General features: G+C 40.7%; 2 protein-coding genes across 2 annotated transcripts; one reads left to right on the top strand and one right to left on the bottom strand.

Annotated features, from left to right (window-relative positions):
• The first annotated feature begins 2,866 nt into the window (after positions 1-2,866).
• Positions 2,867-4,012, top strand: LOC137256431 (probable G-protein coupled receptor 139). The gene has a single exon (XM_067794273.1). It carries the CDS (start codon positions 2,879-2,881, stop codon positions 4,010-4,012), a length of 1,134 nt encoding a protein of 377 aa, XP_067650374.1. The 5' UTR covers positions 2,867-2,878.
• A 21,818-nt stretch (positions 4,013-25,830) lies between these two features.
• LOC137256421 (sex peptide receptor-related protein 2-like) lies at positions 25,831-26,727 on the bottom strand. The gene has a single exon (XM_067794264.1). It carries the CDS (start codon positions 26,710-26,712, stop codon positions 25,831-25,833), a length of 882 nt encoding a protein of 293 aa, XP_067650365.1. The 5' UTR covers positions 26,713-26,727.
• Positions 26,728-27,029: the final 302 nt, after the last annotated feature.

Here is a 27,029-nt window from a genome sequence, read left to right as displayed (position 1 = left end):
CTCACACCCAGAGGCAGCGTCCCTTTATGTTTCCCTTCCAGAATTGATTAACATGACTAAAATGTTATCAGTTACACCACAGGCTGATGTACTACACCACTCGCTCATGTACTGCACCACTCGCTCATGTACTACTCCACTCGCTCATGCACTACGTACTACGCTACTCACTGATGTACTAGACCAGTCGCTGATGTACATGTACTACACATATGTACAGACAAACACTCGGTACATAAACAGTCGTAAATCTGACCGAGTGAAATGCACCGAACCAAATACGTTATAGCCTGGTGTGACGCCCCAAGGTTTAAATATTTCATTTTCGTGGATATTTCAGGACTTCCTAATTGCCTTGTCGCGTTGAAGAACAGATTACTTAGAGAGCCGATATCACTCTCGTCTCGATTCAGACAAGACAGTTAGAGTCTAAGTAGGTAAAGAACTTCCAGCATAGGGATTCTGTGTGTTTAGATGTCCATGAACCATAATGCAAAACAAATAGTTTGTTTTCACGTAGAATTCCACTAGCTTTCAATTTAGGTGAGGTGACCACCGCACCATCTTTTAATGCCTAGCCTTAGATTATGATATTGCACCATTATTGTTATTGTTGATTATATTTTTTTCTTTTGTTTTTGTTTTGTTTTTGGAGGGTTTTTTGTTCTTTATTTTTTGCTTTAAAGGAAAAAAATGGCAGGAGTGTGTTCGGCTTCGACTAAATGACATAGAATCAACTTCATCGAGCTGGAAACGTTTATATTGTGCAGGAAGAATTTTTCGAGTGAACAGAATGTATCGATATCTTGAAAGACACTCAGCCATATTATGTGACCAGGCAATTCATTGACACCATAAGCATCGATATGCGATGACATTTGTCAGTCAAGTCAGCGGGTAAACCACAGACCCCAACTATAACCCGAACTTTACGGGCTATCACGACTCCCGTGTCAGATGTTCATACACAACTGATATGTCTGTAAAGGCCACGGTTGACATCATGGGTTAATTCAGTGATAACAACAGATTCTCAACCACGGGACGGCCAATTTACTGGCTGCCGACTATTTCCATTTATTCCGGTAATAAACCACCAGGTACCAATACTTGCTAGATGTTTATGAGTCGCCGAATGACCTGCTTGTACTACATACTTATCTTTACCTCTGATTTCAGATCGGCCAACCGACGCTGGGTCCATCCACTGATTGGCTTAGGCAAGATCCACCACTCGTACATTTCACCTGGTTAAACAAGATCACGGTGGCCCCAGCTTGACGAAAATGATAGATTAGTGTTGCCTAACGGAGCAAGCTAAGGTCTTGATCCCATACAAACGAGGGATGAAAAGCAGGAAAGAAATTAACCACTTTCACGTTGGAATTGTTGTTGAGGTATTAGAAGAGGAAGTGGTTTCTTCATTAACGATGGTATAGATTGTCGGTGCGGAAGGAATCCGGCTTTTCCGTTTAACAGGTGGTGAACATTTCAATCTGGGATATCTATCTACTCTGGTCTATATAGCTCGCCTACAGATGTGTACCGACAGTCTTTAGGAATGTTCCTCTCACCTCGCAGCATTTCTGATGGAATTGTGTCAGTGATATTATTGGAATACTTGTGAAATATATACAGCAAATGATAATTGGATACCAGAGCGGATTAATTTCAAGGTAATGTTTGCAAAGTATCAACACTTGATGTGGTGGCTTTCTTGGTTACATGTGCAAGTTTAAGATTCACACGAACAAAAGTGGAATTTTATAATCACGAACTTGTGGAATAATGGTGAGAGGTGATATGAGTTCTTAAAAACGTTACAAAAGTTTACGCACAGAAGTTAAATGTTCAGAAGGCTTGTGTTAAACTGCCCAAGTTACATTTTCCATTCACGACAACGACACACGCCGTAAGGCACATTGATGGATCGACTTATTTATCTTGAGTTACTCATGAATGTTTAACATTTCGAGATTTCCTCAGAGACATCTATGAAGATCTGTCATATCTTCTCACGCACTAATATCCATTTTCCAACAACACAGGTGTTTACATGATCGAAATGAAGCAAACCTTGTGTTTATCGCCATAGCTCCCTATGACTGGCGTGTCCTATGCTGAACATACACCGAATTCCCAGAACCCTTTACCCCAGCGTCTACCCAGGCGTGATGAGCAACCACGCTAAAGATACACATACCCCAGGGCCCCTTTAAGTAAGGAGGAATTGCACACAGAAGCAGCGAGCCCAGAGGGACATGTATCATTCACGATGTCACAGGGAAATCCCTACAGATGGAGAGGCTTAGCCGGTTGAAGCAAAAAATCTCTCAATGGAAAATATTAACGGCGGCATGACATCTGACAATCCTAGTCAAGAGTTTTGTTAACCATATGCTCTGTCAGAACCGTGAGACTCTCCACGCAGTGCAGCCCCCAACAAGAGTGTAGTGGCTATGTAGCGACGGTATACACGGATTGGTGAAAATCTGTTCCCCAATGGGTATGCTTTTACGTCGTGGCAATTCGGGGCCGTGTATACATCATTTAGTTTTATCGACATGTGGATTTTTTCGTGCTTTCTTAGCGCTGTAAAAACTATCCTCCTTTGTCATTCAGAAAGCATGTGAAGTATACAGGGAGTCACAGTGTTATTCTCGAGGAGCTTTACAATTCAGCTAAAGTGTAAAGAGGAAATACTTAAGGATATACATAACTGATTCTGGGATTGGATGTCAATGTTCAAATGTCTGTGTGCGACGCTCATCTTAACGACATACCCGAGATGGCCTCAGCTGTCCGTTAAGGGATATTGAGAGTGGATGTCAGTGATAATCATCTGTGTGTGACGTTTCATATCAAGAATATACCCGAGATGAAGTTACCGATCTGGCTGAATAACTCTTCTTCAAGCATGGAAGTGAATACAAGCATCGATTCAAACTCCAGTGACTGGGAAACTATTGATGATATAGCATTCCATATTGAAACGTATTATCTGTGGGTTATTCTTGCGTTAGGATTCCCAGGCAACTGTTCAACAGTCGTCACAATCATCAAGATGTCACCAGCGAGGTCCCTCACCGTCTACATTGCCCTCCTAGCTATTGTCGACAATCTCGCCATCCTTAACAAGCTTCTGATATTTGTGCTAACAGACAATGGCGTACCGATTGGACAATTCGGGTGCAAGTTCCTAGCTTTCTGTGGCAACTTTCTCATCACCTTTGCAAACTGGCTCCTCGTTGCAATGTCTGTGGAGAGATTTGTCGCAGTGTGGTATCCCTTCAAAATTGGTCAAATCTGGACGTTCAAGAAGTCCCTTGTTGTGGTTATCGGAATAACAATACCTCTCCTGGGTCTCTTTCTTCATCTGTTCTGGACTGTGCACTACGTGAACATGGAAACATATATCCTTTGTGTTGCCCATGAAGATCACCTGGATTTCTTTGTGAACGCGTGGTTCTGGATAAACATAACAGTGTATGCACTGTTACCCTGCCTTCTCCTTCTAGTCTTTAATGCGCTAATAATCGCCGGTATAGTGAAGTCAAGCAAGGTTCATATATATTTAAACAGAAATGGCTCAGTGAAAAATGGTGCCGTTGTGACCACTGAACGCCAACGTCAGATAACGAAGATGCTCGTGTCGTCAGCTATAGCCTTGGTGATATTAACCTTCCCACGTTGTGTGATGCTGTTGATGTCTCCGCACCTAAACTATCCAACAAAATCTATGAATGGTGCGGTCATTTACCTTGTTGATACCATTGCCTACGTTTTCTGTGATTCGACACATGCCATCAATTTTTACCTGTACTCATTCAGCGCTAGGAGGTTCAGAAGGCAATTCCTGGACCTTGTTGCATGCCGGAAGCGGAAAATGGCGCCGGTGAGCACGCAGTATATCACGTTGTCATCTCGGCCCTCAATGAGATTCAATATGGCGCTCTTCAGAGAATCAGTGAACAGGCCTCCAGTTCGGCACACAACCAGTAATGACATGTGATGACTAATTCGTCTACCACACATTCCTTTGAAAAGAGGGTTGCACACGTAGCACGCAACCTTCGCGTCCGTCAACATGTTGTGCTGTTACCATAATTAGTTCACAAATGACTTGCGAGTGTTTGCTGATGGAAATATAATAGTAATGATCATCACGATTCATATCACATGATACATAATTCAAACTCATACCAAAATGCTCCAGGGGATTCTCAGAAGCAAGAGAAGTTCATCCACTCTTGAGTGCGTTGTGTGAGGCCCTATTTCTGGTGCCTTTCTGCTGGATATAGCTGGAATTGCTTGGAGTTCCGAGTTCTCCCCTTCATAAGTCGTATTTGAATGGATAAATAGGTGGTCAGACTCACAGAAAGCAAGAAACAATGAACTTCTTGTTGAAGCGACACTGCATTTTGTTCTTTGTATCTAGCAACTCTGAAAATGAGACATTGCTTCTGTACATTTGGGTTACGGTGTTTGGTCCTCGAATATGAAATTCGAGTATAATCACAATACTTTTGCAGAGGACAAATAAGTGAATGTAAGTTTGTCTGCTGCATGGACTATCGGGTTTCAGTTTCCGTTTCAGGAGAGATGATTCCAAGATTGTTAAATTTGTGAGTGAGTATGGTTTAAAGCTCTTTTTAATATTCCGGCAATATCACGGCCGGAGACACCAGAAATCGGCCTCACACGCTGTAGCTATGTGGGGAATCAAACTTGAGGGTGAGGAGCAGACGCGTTAACAACTAGACTACCCCACCACCCCTGAAACAGCTGCACTAACACGTATTCACTTTCAACATTTGTACGTAATGTGACCTTTATTACAATGGGGAGACAGGCAGTCGAATATAATGAGCAGACAGGTCAAAGGCAACATCTTTCTGTAGGGTTTTGTTTTCAGGATGTCGTTTGTGTGACAAACTAAATTAGACACACGGAACTGTAAATGATGAGATGTAAACCAATGGAATATAGTCATACAGATAGACATACACACATTGTGCAATGATAACATAATGAAATGCCCTGTACACATCAGTGATATTTCATGTATTTTGCAAACTCCATGGATAATTCTAAGTCTTAACAAGCGCATTGGCTTTCCGTGTTCATCATCAGTGTACAGTTTCCTGAACAAAGGGAACACATTACTAGCATAGTACATGTCACACAGTGTAAATATACGACCGACCTCTATTGAGACACTCTAAAACGTTGCTGAAAGCGGCTCAACCTTAACTCACTCATCCTGAAATAGATCCGTGTTGCCAGTAGTCTACGTTTCGCATATTTCATGTTGCCAGGGGTTGTTTGCACATACGAATGTATTACAGTTGCCATATAATGTTCTGTGTTTAATCTTTGATAGGAGGCAGAGTCGTCCGAGTCAGCGAATTCGCTGATAGTATATTATCTGGCGCAAATCAAGAAAAAAGTATTTAAAATGGCGAAGCAGTTGTCATACTTAATATATGCATACATGTATATATACAAATGGAGAATGTATTGGCACATGTTGTAGTATTAGCCACAGTCACGGAACTTACCTAACCCTCAATTTAACTTACTATTTACATATACTGTCCTTGTAAGCATTATTTAAGCTGACGACCTGTGAAGATCTGGGTTAGATTTGATCTTCAGTAACTCATGCTTGTCGGAAGACACAACTAACGATGACTTCGTTGACACATGAAAGTGTATCATAATTGCACAGACCGATACTCATGCTATTCATCACTGCATTGTCTGGTCCCGACTTGATAGACAGCCACCATTTAGTTGGAATGTTGTTTAGTGTCTCGTAACTTTCAACTCACCCACTCACTGACATGAACTAAAAGAGAAAGTGAACAAAACGACGGAAAAAAGGAAAACCGTAGTTAATTCGGGACGCAAATAAAGCAATATTGATTCATTTTGTAGTGCTGGTTACACGGCATCAAAAAGTGTGGTCATGTTCCTGATTTTGGCAATCAACCCTCATGAAATCGCATTTAAACAATAATAACGCTGAATGACAATGAGTGTAGTCCCCGTCACCTGCAGTTACAAACTTGCAGGCAAGTATTCTGTAGACCATCACCTTTCCATCTTAGAGGAAGCTCCATATTCCAGTGTTAACTACGAAATCAATTTATTTTCACGTTATCGAGTTGTAAGAACAAGATACACAAGAGGAATGAGTGAGTGAGTTTATTTTTTCGCCGCTTTTAGTACTTTTACCAGCAGTATCACAGCGGGGGATATCAGTCATTGGCTTCACACATTGCATTCATGTGAGAAATCGATCCTGAACTTTCGGCATGACGAGCAAACGCTCTAACCACTAGCGTAATCCTCCGCCCCCAAATGGCATTTTGTATTCGTAAGATACTTAAACTTCAAGTTGGTATTTCCTTAGTGATGGGCGCACTAATGTGCTAGATCGTACATTTGGTCATTGAAGGTGTATGTCCGGGGATTCCAATAGGTGACAGTATTATTATCATATGAATATAAATGCGGGGGTAAAGTCAGTGTTGCGAAACGTTTTCTCTGTGTATACTCACCATTGTAGGTTCGAATTCTGGTCTGCCGATTATAGCTGGGTTCATCAGCACTATGTAGATGATGGTGGGTTTCACCACGGCTTTTAATGTCTAAAACCTGCACCACTCAAGCTTCCTCTCACATGAAGACGACACACCGTGATATGACTGGACGTCTGTTCAAGCCCAACTCATTCGCTGTATGTTTTTCTTTGGTGTTATAATACTGACTGGAATAGAAGACTGTGTTTTCCTACTGTCTGACATGAAACTCGACATTCCACGGTCCTATTAACGGGGTCGAGAATTGAAGATGCACGTGTCTATTGCCTTTCTTCCTTCTGGTCAGCTGTGCGTTTTAGCAAATTTGAAAGAATTAGAGGTGCGATGTAAGCATTAGGAAATAAACCTTATCATTAAGCAGTTGTCTGTATTTCCATAGCGAACCATATGCTTGCTATCTAAAGAGGCAAAGTGTAACAATTTTGACATAATGTCATACTGTAAGTGGGTTTCCCAAGCCCAAAGTTGATACACGTTAACCGTGAAGATCCGGGTTAGAAGTGATCCTCCGCAACACATGTTTATCGTAAAAGACCACTAACGGTAGCAGGTGGTCAGACTGGATGTCATCGTATCCTATTGCGTAGATCGATGTTCATGCTGTTACTCACGGGAATGTTTTGTTCAGACCCGACCGTTTACATATAGCTGAAATATTTCTGAATGTAGGTAAATTCACATACTCACTCATACACACATAATATACACATTTCATACATTCCCTATACTTCAATAACTGCAAATACCGTCAGTTATATTCAGTTGATTGTTCGTGGAATGTATCACACACTGATTCCCCGGTCTGTAATGTTCAGATCTGAGTAAAAACTATGTGTCTGTGTAGGACATGCGACAATTTGGGTCAGATTTGGTTGTAGCAACCCTTTTCCTAACAGGCCACTAAAAGGATAGAGTGGCCATGCGGTTGATCACTGGAGTGTCCTGTTCAGACAGCCACGGTATTGCTTGGATATTGCTGAATGCGGTGTTAAGCAATAACAACAAAACAACCCCAGCACAGTCTACAAACACTTAGTGTACAGAAGTGAAAAGTCATGTTTCTTCCGATGATCATAGTCGTGAACACCTGCACCACTTAGGTTTTATTTAAACTCACGGCATTCGTTGTGAAGAAGCTGAACTAATTAGACTCTGTCACGTGATTGAAAATAGTATATACCTAAGTAAATTAGCTTGGTCATACAGGGATGCCACACGATGATGTATAGTAAAATCCCGTATTGCGCACCAGATACCGTATTGAACCCCTGTCGATTCTACAAAGCAAATTAAAGCAGATCAATCCAAAACAACAGGGTCATGTCTTCGAACTCGTCGTTTCCCTGCTCCTGTGACATTTTCTTGTCCAGTAGAAAACATTCCCACAGAAACATTTATACTTGAAAAACGACTCGTTATGTAACCACCACTTCGCTCATGCCATGAAACATGAAACAAATAATAAAAAAACAACAAAAAACAAACCAAAAAACAAACAAACAAAAAGCAACAAAAGAAAAAAGAACAGGAAGGCATGTAGAATATTATGTCTCAGTAGAACATCCAAACATGAAAGACCTTGGAACATCCAAACATCTTGGCATGAAAGAAACAATAATGTCAGTCCACGACCAGTTCACTCTAAATGGGTCATCTTCATTTAAATAACACAAGCATTTCCTTTAATGTTTATTTCAAAGACCAACTACTGTCATGGAATGTATGGCTCTGTAATTGCTGGGTTATCCCGGCTTCATCAAGCTCGGTTTATGGATGTTATCAGTCACATTAGGATGCCCTAAGCTGACGCTATCGACTTTAGCTTTGATGTAACCGATCGTGACAGGTTTGATCACAAGTGAAGGAGATAAGGCTGCATGAATGTTATGATGATGAGAAACAGAAGTCTTGTATTTGTAGCGGACGATTGGAACGCGTGACAACCACAGTGGGAGGTCCGTATCCAATTAAAATATGGGAAAATGTCAACTGATGAACTTCATGTTAAAACAGGCTCATACCGCGGATGAGACATGACGTCATCACCAACAACACCTCAAAAAAGCGGTGACAATCCGAATTTATCTTCATTAGGCCATACTTGCAAGAGACGATTAACGGGGTCAGACTGAATTACACATTTCATTGGTTCCCAAATGTGGAGATCAGTGTTCATTCTGTTGAACACCGGATTGTTTGGTCCAGACTCGATTATGTACAGAGGGTCGTCATATAGCTCGAATATTTCTTTTTGCGGCGTAAACCTTAACTCACTCACTAACACCAACTATAGTATGCATTCTTCATATCACTTCAACTGCTCATCCACACCGATAGATTTACGTGTGTCCGGTGCGGGAATATAGTACTTGATTTAGAAAACAGGAGGACATGCGTGTTCATTTGATTAAAACCGATGTTATTTCAGGGTCAGTTTTCTTTTTCAAAACGAACTCTACCAAAAACAGTAAGATAACAAGATGGTATGTCAATCATTTGCTCATAAACAAGCCCAACCACTGGGAGACATCTACTGATGTTCCGACTACGGAAAGAAACGCCTTCAAGATATTGAGTAAACGCAGCGAACGCTTCCGTGATTGCCTTTCCTTGAACTATTTGCCTTCTCCGTCAGCAATGTCAACCGAGCGACACATGGTAGGCCTACATAATTCGACTGGTGCCAGCTCTAACATTGCTAGACTTCAATCAACCTTGAAGGCTCCGAATCTTTTCAGACAGACCTCCCTCGTTAAGGACATGTTTCTCATTCTTTACACCCTCAGCTTACTTTGTATTTCTCAAATACGCTTATCTCACCGGGAGCGGAGGTTTCCACGTACATGTGAATGTATGTTTCTGTTTCACTGGTCCATCTGTGGAACTTGTACTAAACTACGGATGTGTGATTTAAGTACACATACAGAACAGGTGGCCCCAGACAATGTTGAAATGTGGTGAAAGTGAAAACAATAACAAGAATGATTTCGCGTACTGCACAGCAGTGTCTAGGGCATTTTACATGTGAAAAGCAATTAATATGACTTTTCGGCACAAATTTACAAGTGGCGGTAAAGTAGCCTAGTGGTTCAAGCGTTCGCTCGTCATGTCGATTACCCTGGTTCGATTCTTTACATGAGTAAAATGAAGGCTATTTCTGTGTCCTCCGCCGGATTATCACTCATTAACACCATACTAGCAGCATGTGTCATATTTGGGATTTAACTTTTTCAGTAAAGTACAAATTCTAGTACTTTTTGGTTGAGTCCAATCCGGGATTCGAACCCGCACCCTCAGTCAGGCACCTAAATGCCAGAACACAAAGTCAGCCGCCTAGCTCGCTCAGCCACCGCGACTTACACTGAGAAACTAAAATTCCAAATATGACATATGTTGCATTTGACCACTTTCTAAGTGGCATAGTGTAATCATATTAGCAGATTATTCATTAATCCAGTCTTCATTGAACCAGTGTAACAAACGTACCCAGTAACGATCACGTTTCACTAACCATGGCACGAGTAAGCGACAGATTTACAGCCATAATTAACTTTCACAACTATTCTGCAAATGTAAATTGCATTAATTTAGAAACAGCTTCGATACACATTCATTTGTCCACCTTCTACATGTATATTGTGACAGTTCATTTAGCTATAGATTCAAAACCACATCTGACGATTGATCTTCAGCCCTCGAATGATACTACCAAGAACACGTGTGCAATCTCAACAATCCGCTTACTAACTCTCCACCACAGGGGCTTGTATCGCTTTGAAACGGCGTTCGAAAGACATATAGATGTATTGACCCTACCCTAGTACTATATAAAAGGAAAGGGATGTAACGAGGAAACCACCCCCTCCTCGATCAAAGTTACATGTTACCGCGTAAAATATTTTTAAGGCCCATCGAGGCCAACGGATCGAAAGCCAGATGATTTCCCTACAAAATGAGCTATAAATGGTCACAATCGGATCATTCTTTCAAAAGTTATACGCTACGAATCATCGAAAACAGCTACCTCCGCAATTTCACGCCAAAATCATGGATCACCCAATACGGCGAAAACTCACCTTTTAAATTCGTTTATTAATTCCAGCCACGTTGGCAGCACCAGCGCTGGGCTGGATTCGATCGGCCGCGGTATTCCGAGGGTCGGAAAACTTATTACAGCATCTACGTGTCATTTTTTCGACAGTAAGCAAGCATTTTCACCAAAATAGCCGGCAATCCTACTCACATGTCGGCCATAAGCGACCTTGACATTCAAGTGAACTGAGCAGATCCGCACAAACAGACTCGGGCCATCCGACTGGTTGGAAACAAAATATACAGTGGAAATGGCCAATCGGATGGCCCGAGTCTGTTTGTGCGGATCTGCTCAGTTCACTTGAATGTCAAGGTCGCTTATGGCCGACATGTGAGTAGGATTGCCGGCTATTTTGGTGAAAATGCTTGCTTACTGTCGAAAAAATGACACGTAGATGCTGTAATAAGTTTTCCGACCCTCGGAATACCGCGGCCGATCGAATCCAGCCCAGCGCTGGTGCTGCCAACGTGGCTGGAATTAATAAACGAATTTAAAAGGTGAGTTTTCGCCGTATTGGGTGATCCATGATTTTGGCGTGAAATTGCGGAGGTAGCTGTTTTCGATGATTCGTAGCGTATAACTTTTGAAAGAATGATCCGATTGTGACCATTTATAGCTCATTTTGTAGGGAAATCATCTGGCTTTCGATCCGTTGGCCTCGATGGGCCTTAAAAATATTTTACGCGGTAACATGTAACTTTGATCGAGGAGGGGGTGGTTTCCTCGTTACATCCCTTTCCTTTTATATAGTACTAGGGTTGGGTCAATACATCTATATGTCTTTCGAACGCCGTTTCAAAGCGATACAAGCCCCTGTGCTCTCCACGAGTTAAGCGGCTCGATAACACTTGAACACATGATACTGAGTGTCACATTTATGACACCTATTACGAATGCTTCAGGCAATCGCATTGTTCCTTGCGTGCGCGGTTCCACCTTCAGCGCGCTTAATCATTACCGCATATGGCCGTGAACGTCAGAATAGACACCTTAAATAAGCAAACCATTTTTTCTAAAGAGGAAGTAACATTCCAACAAATAAGTCGGTGATGTGCCAGGTGAATATGCAGGTGAACAAACGCTAATTAGTAATGTGATGACCAGTAGTATATTCTCGATCAATGGTTCTATGAAAGAATCGTTAGTGAGGGCTGCACACAATCGTACGACAGGGCACCTCCAATTCATTTACAATTGCAAGTCTACAGCAAGATAGGAAGCGTATGAAAACAGTTACAAAATTATATAAAGATGAGTGCCGCCTATGGAATCACTGTACTTTGTGTTACAGAACAAAGAGTTGGATGTCCAAAATATAAATACACAGAGTGAAAGTATTTTTCAATTTTAATGGAAATTATTTCATATAATTTTAATATTCTAATCACTTGGTTTTGGAGTTTTAAAACACCCATGATATCGACTGAGGCACATTTGGAGTTTGTAGAAGTATGCAATGGTAAGCTGTTCCACACCGACAGAGAACAATAACCTGACGCGACAAAACCATTCCTACGTCCACACATTTGTTTCAGCAGTATTACAGCTGTACGAAATTGCTTTTTTATCTATGTATTTACTTTATTGTTATTATTTGTTGTTATTACAATCCAGTGATTATCATCCATGAGATACGATGACAGAGCATGTGTTTATTACTCACTATAAAACAGTGATGACACCGGTTGTTCGCGAACAGAGGAAACCTATAAAACTGAGGATGGATGGAAGAAGAGAAATGGCCAAACCCGGATAGCCTTTCAGTGTCCAAAGAGGGTCATTAACTTCGGTATATAGTTCTGTTCATGAACATCGATGTGTGAATTATTTCAGTCCCAAGACGTTATATTACAAGAATACGGAAGTGAGCTAGCGTCACGGTTTCCAGACGTTAAGTGCCACTATACCCAGTAGCCTGTTTTGAAGAAGTTCTAAAGGGGGAATTAATATAATAATTACTGAAGCTGAATCCATGCATCTGAACTGTACTTCATGGAGTGTGGACATTTTATTTAGTGTCGACAGTATCATCCCCTGTGGTCATAAACCTCAGTTATAAACCTTGTCCGGTCACTTTCCGTGAGAATAACAATTTAAGCATTTTGAATAATTCATACCAGTCATTTCCCTATATAGGTCAGCAGTGACATAAAGGTAGCTCGGTGACCCATTACACCAAGCACGGAGAAGCTTCCTGTCGGCGTTATTGATCTTCCTTACGTAAATGGAGAAAGGGTTGGTCTGATGTCGGGGTGTCCTCTCATTTGTGAAAATTCCCAGTTGTGAGACACATTAATTTATGGTTGAGGGCATATAGGTGGTGTTTCCACATACCTTCAACGAGAGTGAGAACAGCCCAGTTGCAAAACAATGCTTATAAGAGGCAATCGTAGAAGACAATGTTCGTTAGGGTGCAGCCAGGTCGACTTTGATACTTGCGTGAAGGCTTGCCATATGGTGATCGAAAAGAACAGTCAATGGTTACTAAATATATTTATACTAATTATAGTCAAAACGTGTTGCCATCAGAGTTTATGATTTACGGTGAGCTAGTCAGCATATCCATGGATGTATGAATTATATTAAACTGGACTACGATGTTGTAATGGCAAATTGAAAACCATTTTTATAATGTTATGCACAATTTATATTCCTGAAATGTTCAATTTAATTATCCATTGTTATCAATTAAGTGTCCAGCGTATTGTATCATTTGCTTTTTAGAGCCTTATTTGCTACAATGACTTTATTGCTACAGGCTCTGGTTGTCCATTGAAACAAGGCGTTGCTATGACATTGAAAGTTGTTAGAGAATCCACCATATGAATATACCATCTGTCAGTGATGACTTCCACATTATATTTAACTGTGCATCACTGAATGCCATTAGACGTCGCTTTGTTTTAATTTCCCAATATTTCTGTAAACATCCTAATATTTTAAAAGGGTCTGAATATGATGTATGTTCTATGTGTCACTATATGTGAGTATGTTCTATGTGTCACTGTATGTGATTTTCTAGAATAAAATGTGTGTTCTGTTCTGTTCACAAGTTACAGTTATATAGCTAACCCATGATTAGCTACGATTAATCCATTCTATGAGATAGGGGAGTATGGTGTGTTTTTCGTACTGTGGCTGAAAAGGAAATTAACAAGAAATATAGGTAATGCATTGTGGTTTTTTTATACACGTGTGTCTTTTGGATCTTCAGCTCGTTGTGCTTTGACGACTGCCTAGCGCCTAACGAATTTTGGTTAACGATTGTAAAGAATGGTCCAAACAACTTTCGTCTGTATGTGTTTCGTTTATGGGTCAGTTTAGTTGCGGGTATGTGCATATGTAACTGGGATCTGAATAGGTATACGGAAGACCAGATACTGATTACGGGTTGTGAGATTTGTTCTTTAGTGACAGATACACGTCTCCATGAAGACTATACTACAGCTTAGATGAGAGGTTTTAGTCCTTTGTGATCTGAGATGGAATCGGATTGAAGTTATGTGCACATTTGGTGACGTACAAATGCGCAAAACACGTCAATGGAGACAACACATGAGATCTCGTGACACCCTTATTCCCTTAATGCTATCCAGGCAAGATCAGATGTTTCCAAATAACTCGAGACACGCGCAGGGTTCGTCGGGGAAGCCACGAGCTCTCTTTCCTACATGTTCATTTTTCTAAAGTCATATTATAGTGTGCAAGGCTGTGATATGTTTGGAAACTGGGAAGAGTATTCACTTTATGTTAGAAGGAATATACTCCATGTACGGACTCTTGTCCGTAAGATATTCGAGACTGGATCCCACATTTCACCATAAGCCCCACAGTATGCAGTCATGATACAATGACATGAAGCAAAGAAAGCTCCAAGTCTGACCATACAGTTATATCAGTCGCCGCAAGAGATGCTGATGATGGTACGTGGTGCGCAGGTCATAGAATACATCCAATGAAACAGAGCTGGACTGAGGATACTGGTACATACATGCTTGTATATCAGCTCTGCCACGCTCCGCTTTTCATCGAAGTCATTATCACTATTTCAACGAACAGATTCACCCTGTCTCTTTCTTTTCAACGCTACAATTACTTTACATGAGATTTTCGAGGAGACGGAGACGACTATGTAAACGTCGATATTTCCCCAGAAGATCGTCATCCCGAACGGCTGCATTGTGACCTGAAGTTGCGTGTGTGTTGTTTATACCGAGATGTCAATTGTGGCATCAAAAGAGATGCAACGGCCTTTTCTTGCCAAAAACATATTTATTGACTCATCAAATTGATCTTTGAAAAAGTGAGTCAGCATTCTGAAAGCCAGCTCCTTTGGAATTGTTCAGGTGAACACAATGCGTAATTCGATAGTATTTACTATACTATCAATGTTCTTGAGTTCAGGAGAGAACAATATGCAGACCAGAGCCTTTGAGGACCTATATTGGACATAACCTGTTTGCCAAGTCCTTTACAAAGCAGAGATTGGAAACCTTTAACATTTCTAAGTACATCATTATCATATGATTGGACTTCATGGTGAATATGTGGTTACCGGCAATAGATAACCGTACACTCACCATGTACATGAGAATGTGGCTCGTTCCTAGATCAGTTTCAACAAGACAAATGTTCTTCTTCAGAACCGAAGAGCTAATGAAAGAACAGCAAGCTTTTATGTTGCAAAGTGATACTTATAGTAAAATATTCGCCGTGGTATAGTTATGCGGGAACTCATGATCAGAACTCCACATGCTACAGATCTTTGGAAATGTGTCTGAAGTGAAACTGTGGATGCATCTGTTGCATATGATCAGAGGAGAAGCAGGTATAAAATGGCTATTTTAAATGCAAACCCTTCTCAATATAATATGACCTTGATAAGATGAGCACGATGTGTTAGCAATGCACTAGAACACATGGTACAAGTCGTAATAGGAAACGTGAGTGGAGATAGATGTTGCTACTGGTGCTTGGAAGTTTGGTAATGCCATCAACGTTATGGCATCTTTGCTGAGAAAGGAGTATTTGATCAACCAAAATGAGTCATCGGAATTTTTTAACAACTGCTGAAGAAAGAGCATGATCCCAGCAGGTCTTTGTGAATGGAAAATATTCTCTGGAGTGTTTACTACGACACACACTAATGTAAACAAGGAAAGTCTGTGCTGGCTATTGTCCAGTGTGTCACCCGTAGAGTGAAGTACTCTGAAGAAGCACACATCAGCGAAAACGTGACTTTAGTGCCAACGTGACATCATGACATACTACCCTGACATATTTGTCTGTTATTTGTCGATATCGAGGCTATTTAAATTGCCCCTCCGGGATTGTAACAGAAAGACTATCGCCAAACTATGGTCTCAACTCAATGATGCACATGGTTGGTAAAAAGTAGTGATCTTTTTAAGTAGGCTGAGAGTTGGGACCTAGACTACAGGTAATTGAAAGTAATGAAGAACAGATATCAATTGGTTGGAGAAGTATGTCACACTCAGCAGGTCCAAGTCGAAATGTCACTTCAGTCAGGGGATATACTTGAAGTGTTTACACTCATTACGATTGTAATCAAGCAGTCAGAGAATGGGAACTTAGTGCTTGGTATTCATACGTTTTATGTGGATTAGATCTAGATTACTAGTATTCTGCAGGTTCCACAGCTGCAGTAAGTACAAACATATATCTTAACCAACTGGAATTGGCCCTAAGTGGTTTATTGAGGAGTGAATGAGTTACTTTTCATGTCGTACGGTAATAATCAAGTCTGAACCAGACATTTCAGTGATCAAATGCATGAACATCGACCTACGCAAGTGACATACTATGTGTCAATCAAGTCAGCAAGCCTGACTGCCCGACTTCGGTTTAGTGAAGAAGTGAGTGAGGGATTGAGTGAGTGAGTTTAGTTTTACGCCGCACTCAACAATATTACAGCTCTATCGCGGGAAAAAGTAGTATGTCAGCAACAGTCTGTTCAGTAAATATTTCTTTGTTCGGACAAAGTTAGCGCGTGAAAATGTTTTACTAGAAAGTAATTAATTAGTTTTGTCCATGGAATAACATTGGCTAATGAAGCAATTGTGAAGCACATATCTATAGCACACATTTTTATGGAACGTTTTGTATTTTATTGTTTTAACTTCCTATGTTGCCTTATACGTTGCGATTGTTTTCGTACATGTTAATAAAAGCATTTTTTCTTAAATCAGTATATCTATGATAAACCACTGTGTAGACCTAATGAAAGTATGATTTGTGTGAACTTTGGAAAAATCCTTACTCTCTGCAAGAACAGTTGCAACACCAGGCAAGTTACAAAATATGTTTCAGCATCTATAAGCAATCGACCGAAACTCCGCCATAGTCTGGTTTCCGCAAAGGCGCTCCACGGCTAATCACGGTGTATATGCTCATACCTCAATAAACGCTGAATTCAGTTTTTAGAGAAACACACATGTATCCATTTGATATGAAGAAATGTTCCCTTTCCTGAGTTGCTTTCTTGCTTATTCTTTGAACGTTGAAGGACTGCCGTGAGACATATGAAACCAAATCTGCAAAATCCTTCCTCAATGCCCCGATGTTGTTGTTTTTTTCTCAAAGTGCGTTTGAAGTGAAACCAGCTACACTGAGCAATGGATGTGCTTGTCTTAGCCGGGGAGTAATATATTGCCTGTGTATGGTTGTTTAGTCGACATGGACTTCAATCATATTGGTTTTTGTCTGTGTGAGAGAAATAAAGGTACTGTAATAAATTGATTCAGCTGAAACATTTCACTTTATTAGACCTGTAATGTCCTGAAAAATCTGCGCAGCCTACCCTTACATATCTGGTAAAATATGTTTTCATAGCAGATGTACAGATCTGTATCGTACTGGTGGTTGTTATTTGAACGTGATTCATTGGCACATGCTTATGACAGATTCGGAATAAGATAACATTAAATTAACATTAATCTGTGAATGATATATTTTCGCCTCTTTCATCCAGTAGTAGGAAAACTGTATCGGTGCTATCATTGGAAGTGACTTCCCTACCAGCAAAATGCAGGTGTAATATAGATGTATGTCTTCCACATGCACTAGGCTGTTGAGTTCCGGCGTTTTATCCTCATTTATCCAGTAACATGAAACCATTCATCTGGCACAACAACGTATTCATGTTACGGCACTTAAATGATATTAATATATATTAACTGATATCCAAAATCTCTTGTAACACTCTGATCTGTCCAAGGTACATTTTCGGTGTTAACGGCGAATATCTTGTCGATCATCGTCCTAAGAGAGTGTGTTGATATTTTTCTTGTGCATGTACTCTGTCTAACCTTTCGTAACGTTCTGATTTTGCATGTGCTGTAGATAGACGGTAAATTATATTGGGAGCATTGTAATGGTAGTCAGATGCATAAGTTGGTGAAAATACTGAACTCTCTAAAGGTTCTACATTGTAAAACATGATGAATCGTATTATTTCGGCGTATTGTTTCGGTTTAACATATTACTATATATTCACCGCCACGAAGAGATTATTGTTTGAAATGGAGACGGTTCATGGAAACATTTATAAATGACTGTAGGTGTATCTGTCAGAAAGTTGGATGCCATATGAAAACCCATGCATCTCGTAAGGGGCGCCAAAAGGGATCAGGTATGCGTATCCCAGTAATGATTGATTCATTTTCGGAATGAACTATCTGGTCCATGTAGTGTTATTTACGACCATCAGTCACATTCCCAGAACCGATGGTGTGAACATTCAAATTAACAAACAGATGCCAAACAGTAAGTATGGCCTATCAAGCACTCAATGACAGGGATTTCAACACCCTTGTTGTTTGGTGCATTGATGTCCTTCACGTTGAAGTCCTTCTTCAGTCGACTTTTCCAGCCTCGGCACATTGATATAAACAACACCTATAAAGAACGTCAACCTTTCTTTTCGAAATAGCTGGGTCATACGCTCTTAAGTGAAAAGTTGATTATTCTGAATACAGTCTTGTGACAAACGCATTAACACCTATTTACAGGATGATACCATTGTGTAATGTGTTTTGGATAGGTCTGTGATCCCTTTCTGGCATTTCCCTGCCGCAGGTTCTTGTGCTACTGACCTTTCTGAAGTAAGTGGTGTGTGCGTTGGGTTATAAATGCAATGAAAGCGTTGCGAGGCCCCGCATCATGTCGTATACGATAGCCAAGGAATCAGTTGGTCATGCGCTTTGGTCACACTACATGTTTCACTCCTGCATCCCTGTCAACAGAAAGGATAACAGGGAGTACTATCATTAAACTTCTTGTACGACAACACCAACCTCCACCTCTTCTCTTGGCTTGCATTCTGACAATGATAAATCCAACATAACGAACATTTGTCTAATTCATTGTGAACGTACGTGGATAAGCATATGGCAGGATATCTAAATTATGGTGCGTAGATCAGATATACAACCTCGGGTCGTCGATTCCAAAGCTTCTTGTCGCGAGAAGACATAATGCATTACTCTCACACAGGACTGAATAATTAGAAAGCCAAATATTGTGTCCTCAACCTTCAACAGCGTTACGTCTCCTCAGGAACCATAAATCAGTTCTCACTGATGTTATCAGGGAAATAAATTATTGTCCCAGAAGTATATTTCCGTTCAGCCTCATCGACTAGATCATTTCATTAAAGAGATCCAAGAATAAATGAGGTGAGATCCATGGGGATAGATTTCTCAGACCCAATGCAACTGTGATAGTTGCCAGAAAGTCTTGATTATATTCACATACCTCATTAGAAATTATGGTTCGATGTTGGTTTGTTTTTGTTTGATTATATCACAGAAACTTGCATTTTAATGCTGTCTGTTTAACTGTTCCTGGCAAATGACTCCTTAATCATTGGCAGCATAATGCATCTGAAATCTGAAATATTCAGGCAGATTATCACTTCCGATATGCTGATTACAGTATTATTGGACATCCACTTTCTAAATATGTTTGTCACCACACATATGGACTTGGCGTATGTCGATCGGTATTATAGACGACATGTATCTTTTTCGCAAAACGGGTGGCGAGACTGCCAGTTACACGTGCCGAAACTCGTAACGTAGGATTCCGATGCCCCATGTGGGTAGGATGTTGGAATCTCACGTGTACATGTTCACGAAACAACTTTAGGTGCAAATCACAACCGATTCCTAACTAATCCTCTGTTGTGTATCTGATGGGTAAAGTCACTTTGGTGTCACTACGATATAAAAATATCCTCAGGTTAATATCTTCAGGACAATCAGTCTTGAACGACGTTTGCTTTATGAACACTTCAAAGTTAGCTGAAAGAAAAGAAAAATGCTTGAGATGCTCGTTTACTGGTTGCAGTGTCTTACGCTTAGCTCGTATCTACAACAGTCTAAAGCTTTGTCTGAAGATGCCACCCCTGTGGTGGATTGACCACCTGATCTGTTTTCGCACATTGCCCCGTTAAAAGCAATCATCTGTAAAATATTTGCTCGCGCATATCTGTTGTGGACATGGGGATATCAGCTGTCAGTACCCAAGTGATAAGACGATCCGCAAGCTGTCTTCTGCCCATAGGGAAGTAATGGATCAAATGTCTGATGAAGCCAACTACCAACTTAACACAGTGCGCTGTCATTGCTGGCCGTTACAGAAACGGCCCTTTTGTGATTAACAAGCCATATTAGAACCCCGTTAACTAATGGATGACCATTCGTGTTCTTGTCAGAGTACTCCCTTGGAAAGGTAAGCGAACCGAACGGTCGAGTTGTCATATCCTAGTCTTTCCATAATAGACTGGTACCTTTAGAAAACTACTTTTGTCCTGTACTGCCAAAACAGGATTTTTATAAGCAGCTAAATATGATTACGCATGCAGACATAGGTTGGCAAAAACATAGATACTCACACACACTTACACAAAGAACGAACGAACATCCTATTGCAACCATAAACATACACTCCGTCCATGTGTCCCTGTGACCATTTAGATTGCGGCGTTCAAGCCTCAGCCTTACAGAATAATATCTGCCACATGAAATCTTACCTGGAAAGTGTTTAGTTCACTTTTCAACACGTATGTGTTTGACCTTTTTAGACAAATGGTCTCACAAGTACGTACCAAAATAATAATAATAATAATAATTGTTCTCGGTGCCCTTGGTTTGGTACCTCCTGATCTCTTGGCGCAGATGAGGAGAGTGCCCGGGTTCTCCACCGGGAGCACAGCCCTTCTGACAATCTGGGTAAGGCAGAAGGCTGCAGTGTTGTGGAGCCTCCATATTCTCCGAAAAGTTCCTGGTGGGTTCGACTGGGCAGTGTTTCCTGGGAGAAGTCCCATTCGCTGTCAGGGCTGCGTGTAGAGGGGGCGAGGGCCCTGAGCTGATGATGAGCCTTACCGGCCTGACTGTGCCAGGATCACCCAAACCCTCTCTGCTGCATATCAATCTTAATCTGTAAAACATAATAATTATATTAATAGTTTCAATTCTATATAACTTTTTCACAGTGGAACGATAATTATTGAACAGATCGAAAATACCATGCTGGGACCAGTTTGTCTGATTAACAAACTAATGCAGTGACACGCCCAATGGAGCTAACAAGTTAACACCAAAGCAAGGATTACATTTAGGTCTTTTTGAAATATTTCAACGAAAAATTACAAAAAGATCACATACAGTTAAAGCTGTTTTTTATACGGAATGAATGAAACAGAATCCTACTTTCTAATTTTCTAAGATCCTGTATTCTTAGGAGCTGCTCTTAATGCTATTTCCTGCTACTATGCGTCTTTTGGGCCAGCTTGCTAGAAAAGAAAGAAAAACATCAACAGGAGAAACACCATTTCCGTTCAGTTGTTGTAACAGACTCACGCTATAAAACTGAAATAATCGCACATAAATATCGCATAACAGGAATGATGGATAAATATTGCACTCAGCGGTAATTCCCATTTCAACTGATCTCAGAATATTTTGAAAGGCTAACATGAGGAAGGCAGTGATATCCCTATTAGAATACATAACAAAGGCGCCTAATGCTGGTATAGCCCGTCTACTGATGTCTTTTTTCCTATGTACTTTAGGTTAGGAGCTACTAGAGAGTAGCCATATTAAGCTCCAAACATCATTTGTGTCCTTCATAACTACACCCTGTCTCTCCCAGTACAAACACCAGCTTGAGGGCATACTGAATACGTGTCCAGTGTATCCTTGAGATTCTCGCTGTATTATATCTTGATGAGGGACTTACCAGCATACACCACTTCCACGTGTATGATATCAAGAAGCCTTATGCAATTCATCAAAGGGCCCATCTTAAATGGAGATTAGGTGTCTGTTTCTTAACGTAATAGTTACTGATCGCTCATGGTCATCAATCATCTGACAAGTACATAGTCTAGTAAAATGCAGGATATGTTGTTTTACAAAACAATACCTCGTGCAAATTACGTTCATAAACCCATAAATGGGACATGAAACTGTCATGGAAAAAGATCGGACTGGCAGCATTTCTCCCACAACATTTGATGTCTGACAGAACATCAAACGCCTCCGCCCTCTTTTTGATTGAAACTGTTGCGATACCCCGGGCTTATGGTATAGTCATGTTTTTCAATATTCTCTCTGGTATGTACGTACTCACGATTCTGTATATGATTTAATAGTAAGGATCGTCAAGCTTTTGGCGTCGGCTTTACGTACAAATTAGTCCTGACTTTGACAATCGGTACAATACATACAGTGTAACATGTTTCATAAGCTGTAACAGGTACCGTCATTTTCAGTTGGATGTTCTTTTTTATTAAGGGAAGGTAATGTATGCTGTACTGGAGTCAATGATGTTTAGGAAATGGACAGATGTTGCGTTTTGGCTAATGTTTGAAATAATGTGAGAAGCGTTTCATCAGATGTAGCGAATGTTTTGAGGACCTTTACAGATCAGCATCGGATATGTCTGTATTTCATAATGACGCGATTCTTTCTTGTGCAAGGCTCGGAACACTTCAGATAGCTTTTTCTGTTGGCAGAATGTACATTAAACGATACAGATTGCTTGTGAAAAGACACTACTGGGTTATGTTTCTGAATGAACATTTCTCCTTGACACAGGAAAGGTCATCAAGAGCCTCTGCTCCTCGTCATCTTTCCCGAAGTTGACATTTGCTTCATGTATAAATTTAATGAAACGTTATCAACTACGAATTGATAAATTCGTAAAGAGTCTCCCAATTTGTCTTGAAAGACAATATGTAAAGATGGTTTCGTAAGCCTACAAATACTTGCGTGTTGTACGTCTATGGAGCCCATCCTAACATAATAAATAGAAACAACAGAAAGGGCCCTGTGCAAGCATTTACAACAGTGAATCGAGTACCAACTATCTTATTTATAAACGCCGCCACGTTACATTATAAAGTTGCATTTTCCTCATGCGAAATATATTATATGACATTATCGATACTGGAAAATGACCTCAATCGGCTAGAATAAATTTCGTGGTAGCGTTGTGATCGGAACTTCACACAAATGTACAGTATTTAGTCGGTACATTTCAGAACCATATGACCCGTGAAGGTCTCGGGGTAGAATAGGCCTTCAGCAACCCATGCTTGCCATAAAAGGTGACTATGCTTGTCGTAAGAGGTGACTAACGGGATCGGGTGGCTGACTTGGTTGACACATGTCATCAGTTCCCAATTGCGCAGATCGATGCTCATGTTGTTGATCACTGGATTGTCTGGTCCAGATTCGATTATTTACAGACCGTCGCCATATAGCTGGAATATTGCTAAGTGCGACGTAAAACTAAACTCACTCACTCACTCACTCACTCAGAACAATATAACAAAATTGATAGAATCTTTAGAAGAATAATGTACATGATCATTCGTTATGTCAATGTACCAGGATCACATTGTCTCACAACATAGATTTAGTTTGTAACTTATCAAGCTTTTTCGAAAGTGCCCGACGGGTTGAGGACATACAATGCGGAGATATGCTCGATTTTACACTACGAACTGTTTCTCATTTTAAAGATCCGTATGGATGTATCTATTGTTTATGTGTGTGCGTGTGAGTGTCATGTTCACATGTTGGCATTTACAGGAGCTGTAACGTTACTGCACCATTTTCATAATTGGCTCTGAATTTTCTCTTGTATACCTTTCTGTATAAAACGTATATGATTTCATCAGATTCTGCAGACAGAATAAAATGCAACCTCGAATTCAACACATATTCAGCAATGTTCGAATACTTGTGTGACGCTATGGGGTGGTCTAATTCGATACGGTTATTTCAATCAATTTCCAGAAATATCGACAGTATTTGATTCTAGCTTTTATCACACTTTCTTCATAAACTTTCGTCATCGTTCCACATGAGATATTGTGTGCAATGTTTCACACTGTTTGGGTTTTATAATCTGTTTAATGACATTCCCAGTCAAACATTTTGGTTGCATGTTTTAGTCATGTTTTTGGGCTCCTGGGGTAACTTGCTCTCCGATTGGATTTCTTACTACACAGACCTCATAAAATATTCATCGTCTAGACTGCATCATCAATATTAGAAGGCAATGCACCATAGAATTTCTGGGGATATCAGTATTGTTACAAACGGTACAAGTAAACTCAATATTTGCACTGCCATATCATGGGAAAAGGCCGTATGACAAACCAACAACCTATACCAACGTAAGGTCGAAGTGTTGCTGAGACCAAAGTGCGAAATGACTTATTGAAGGCAACAGGTTATACATTGATGAAATTACTGGGAACAAAACAAGCAAAAGACTATGCAGTTTGAACCTCACTTCAAACATTAGTCTTATATTACACCTTCAACAAAATCTATCATGTCATTGCAAACATTACCTACTAAACATTTCTTCAGCCTCTCGTGTTTCTGTCGTCCCCGTCCAGTTTTCTTTTGCCGCTGAAATCCCCTCTTCTCCGACTACCCACCGAGTGTGCCTAACCACCTCTGCCATAGCCCCCTTCACCTACCTATTTAGTCCGACTACCCACCTATACTCCTCCGACTAAGAAATCCACAGCCCAGTTGTGACATCTAAACTAGATGTTGTTGCATGCCGCTTTCAGCAATATTCCAGAAATATTACGACAGGGAAAACCAGGAATGCCCTTCACACATTGTACCCACTGATCTTCCCAGATACAGGGAGACACTTTAACCATCAGGCTACCCCACCGCCACGAAATATATACAAATTAAGCTGGATAGCCTGCCGTCGTGCATTTTGACAGGATGCAATACAGGATACAAACCCTGGATACTTTCACATTTCGTTTTATTTATTACGCTCACACAACATGATAACTGCGAAATACACGAAAACTCTCTCCATACAACACCTTTTGAGCATTAACAGAGTATAAAAACTGTTTCTGAATTCTTACGGTTTATAAAGAAGTCACCGAACACGACGCAAACAATCCAGTAAATCGTACGTGACTGACTATTGAATAGTGATCGCGAGCTGATGAGCGGCTCCTGTCTTACCGGCAACACTGGTTTGCACAGGTGTGCATTTTCTTCATGGAATATCAGCTGCATCAATACAACAAAGCTAGAATTTACAAAAGGTTTGTGGATGGCTTCACGTACAGAGTGACAAGCACATGTAGATCGTGTCTAAACATAATGTAAGTTCACAAGCCTCCCGCTAAATCCACGTCAGACATGCCTACTTGTTTCAGGCGAACATCTTGATCAAAATTGCAGCACCAGCAACAATTCCACACGAGTTCCCATTAGCCACTCCCTTCTGTAGACATGCCTTGTCTTCTGCATGTTTCTTCTGGTCTATCTGTGCTAGAATTGGTAATGTTGCCAATAATGTCATCCAGTTCCTTGTGACATGGTAAATTTTGATTGTTTATTGTGTGTCTTCCATAATCAGTGCCAGAACCACTGGTGGCTGTTGCACTTCCTGCAACTAAATATGCCACTATTTTGGCTAATGTCACCGCAGTTTGTGTAAGATGTCTACGTCAGTGCATCAGTCAGGCTCACAGACTCAAAAACTCCATCAGTCCAAACCGCCCAATCACGCAATGTCTCACTCACTTTGTATAATTCAAATGTATTTCTATGTCTGCCACTGCGTTGACGGACGACTGCCCATACTGATGTACTGGGAACTTACAACTTCAGCTTTACGTTTACAACAAAAATCAAGGAACTGAAATCTGAACCTTCTGGCACTCAGGGAATACAGATAGAAATTGATAGCATGAGTTGAGTCACACAAGACATAGGCGATTGTGTCAATGAGATAAAGAACCGCTCCCTCCATAGACTTGTTAGAAGGGTTCAAGTAGGGGGACATTATTAGCAATACACATCTCGGTGTAGTAAGAACCACAAGGGTAATCGCTGACGTTACGAGCATAATAGTGATTTGACGGTGTCGATCAGCCTGGGCACTGCCATTTTTCGAGCCGCTTCTATTCAGGTATCTGTGCGTCTTGGTAGATTTCACAATCCCTGCAATGATGAGTAGGTTGAAGATGAGAAGCAGCACACACGGGATTACGGCATACACAAGAACATTAATCCAAAACCACACGTGAACCATGAAATAGATGTATTTCCCGTTGATGTTACAGAAAACACTCTTCGTGGAAGCATAATAATGATAATCCATCGTCCAGAAGAGATGAAGAAAGAGCCCAAGGAGCGGCACGGTTATCGACATCACGACCGTCAAGGATTTCCGGAAGGACCAGATCTTGCCCACCTGAAAAGGAAACCACACTGCCGCAAATCTCTCCACGGAGAGTCCAACAAGAAGCCAGTTGCCGTAAGTGATGAGGAAGTTCCCAAAGAATCCAAGAAACTTGCATCCATATATTCCAATCTGAACTCCGTTGTCTGTGAGGACAAACATCAGAAGCTTGTTAACGATGGCGAGGTTGTCGACGATGGCCAGAAGGGCGATGTAGACAGCGAGGGACCTCTGAGGGGACATCTTGATAATTGTGATGATGGTAAAGCAATTTCCTGGAAACCCCAAGGCAAGGATGGCCCACAAATAATACGTTTCTATGTTAAATGCCAACGCATCTATTGCTACCCAGCTGTTGTCCTCCTGTGGGCCAGGGGTCCAGGATGTTATTCCAGACTCAATTGTTACATTTCGTTCCATTTTTAAACTTTCATTTGCATTTTCCGATGTAGATTCATATTCATATCAGATCATGTCATTGGAAGTTTCCCGGTTCTACTTCCGACCCTGATGTCATCAACAAGGAGTACTATTCTGAAATGAAATTCATTCGAATATTT

This window comes from Haliotis asinina, chromosome 11, assembly GCF_037392515.1.
Source record: "Haliotis asinina isolate JCU_RB_2024 chromosome 11, JCU_Hal_asi_v2, whole genome shotgun sequence".
NCBI classification, from domain to species: Eukaryota; Metazoa; Mollusca; class Gastropoda; order Lepetellida; family Haliotidae; genus Haliotis; species Haliotis asinina.
The sequence above is the reverse complement of the archived record's forward strand: the minus strand, read 5'-3'. Positions and strand labels throughout refer to the sequence as shown.

Excerpts from the sequence above, each read along its gene's own strand:
- LOC137256431 (XM_067794273.1), top strand. The coding sequence starts at position 2,879 with ATGAAGTTACCGATCTGGCTGAATAACTCTTCTTCAAGCATGGAAGTG.
- LOC137256421 (XM_067794264.1), bottom strand. The coding sequence starts at position 26,712 with ATGTCCCCTCAGAGGTCCCTCGCTGTCTACATCGCCCTTCTGGCCATC.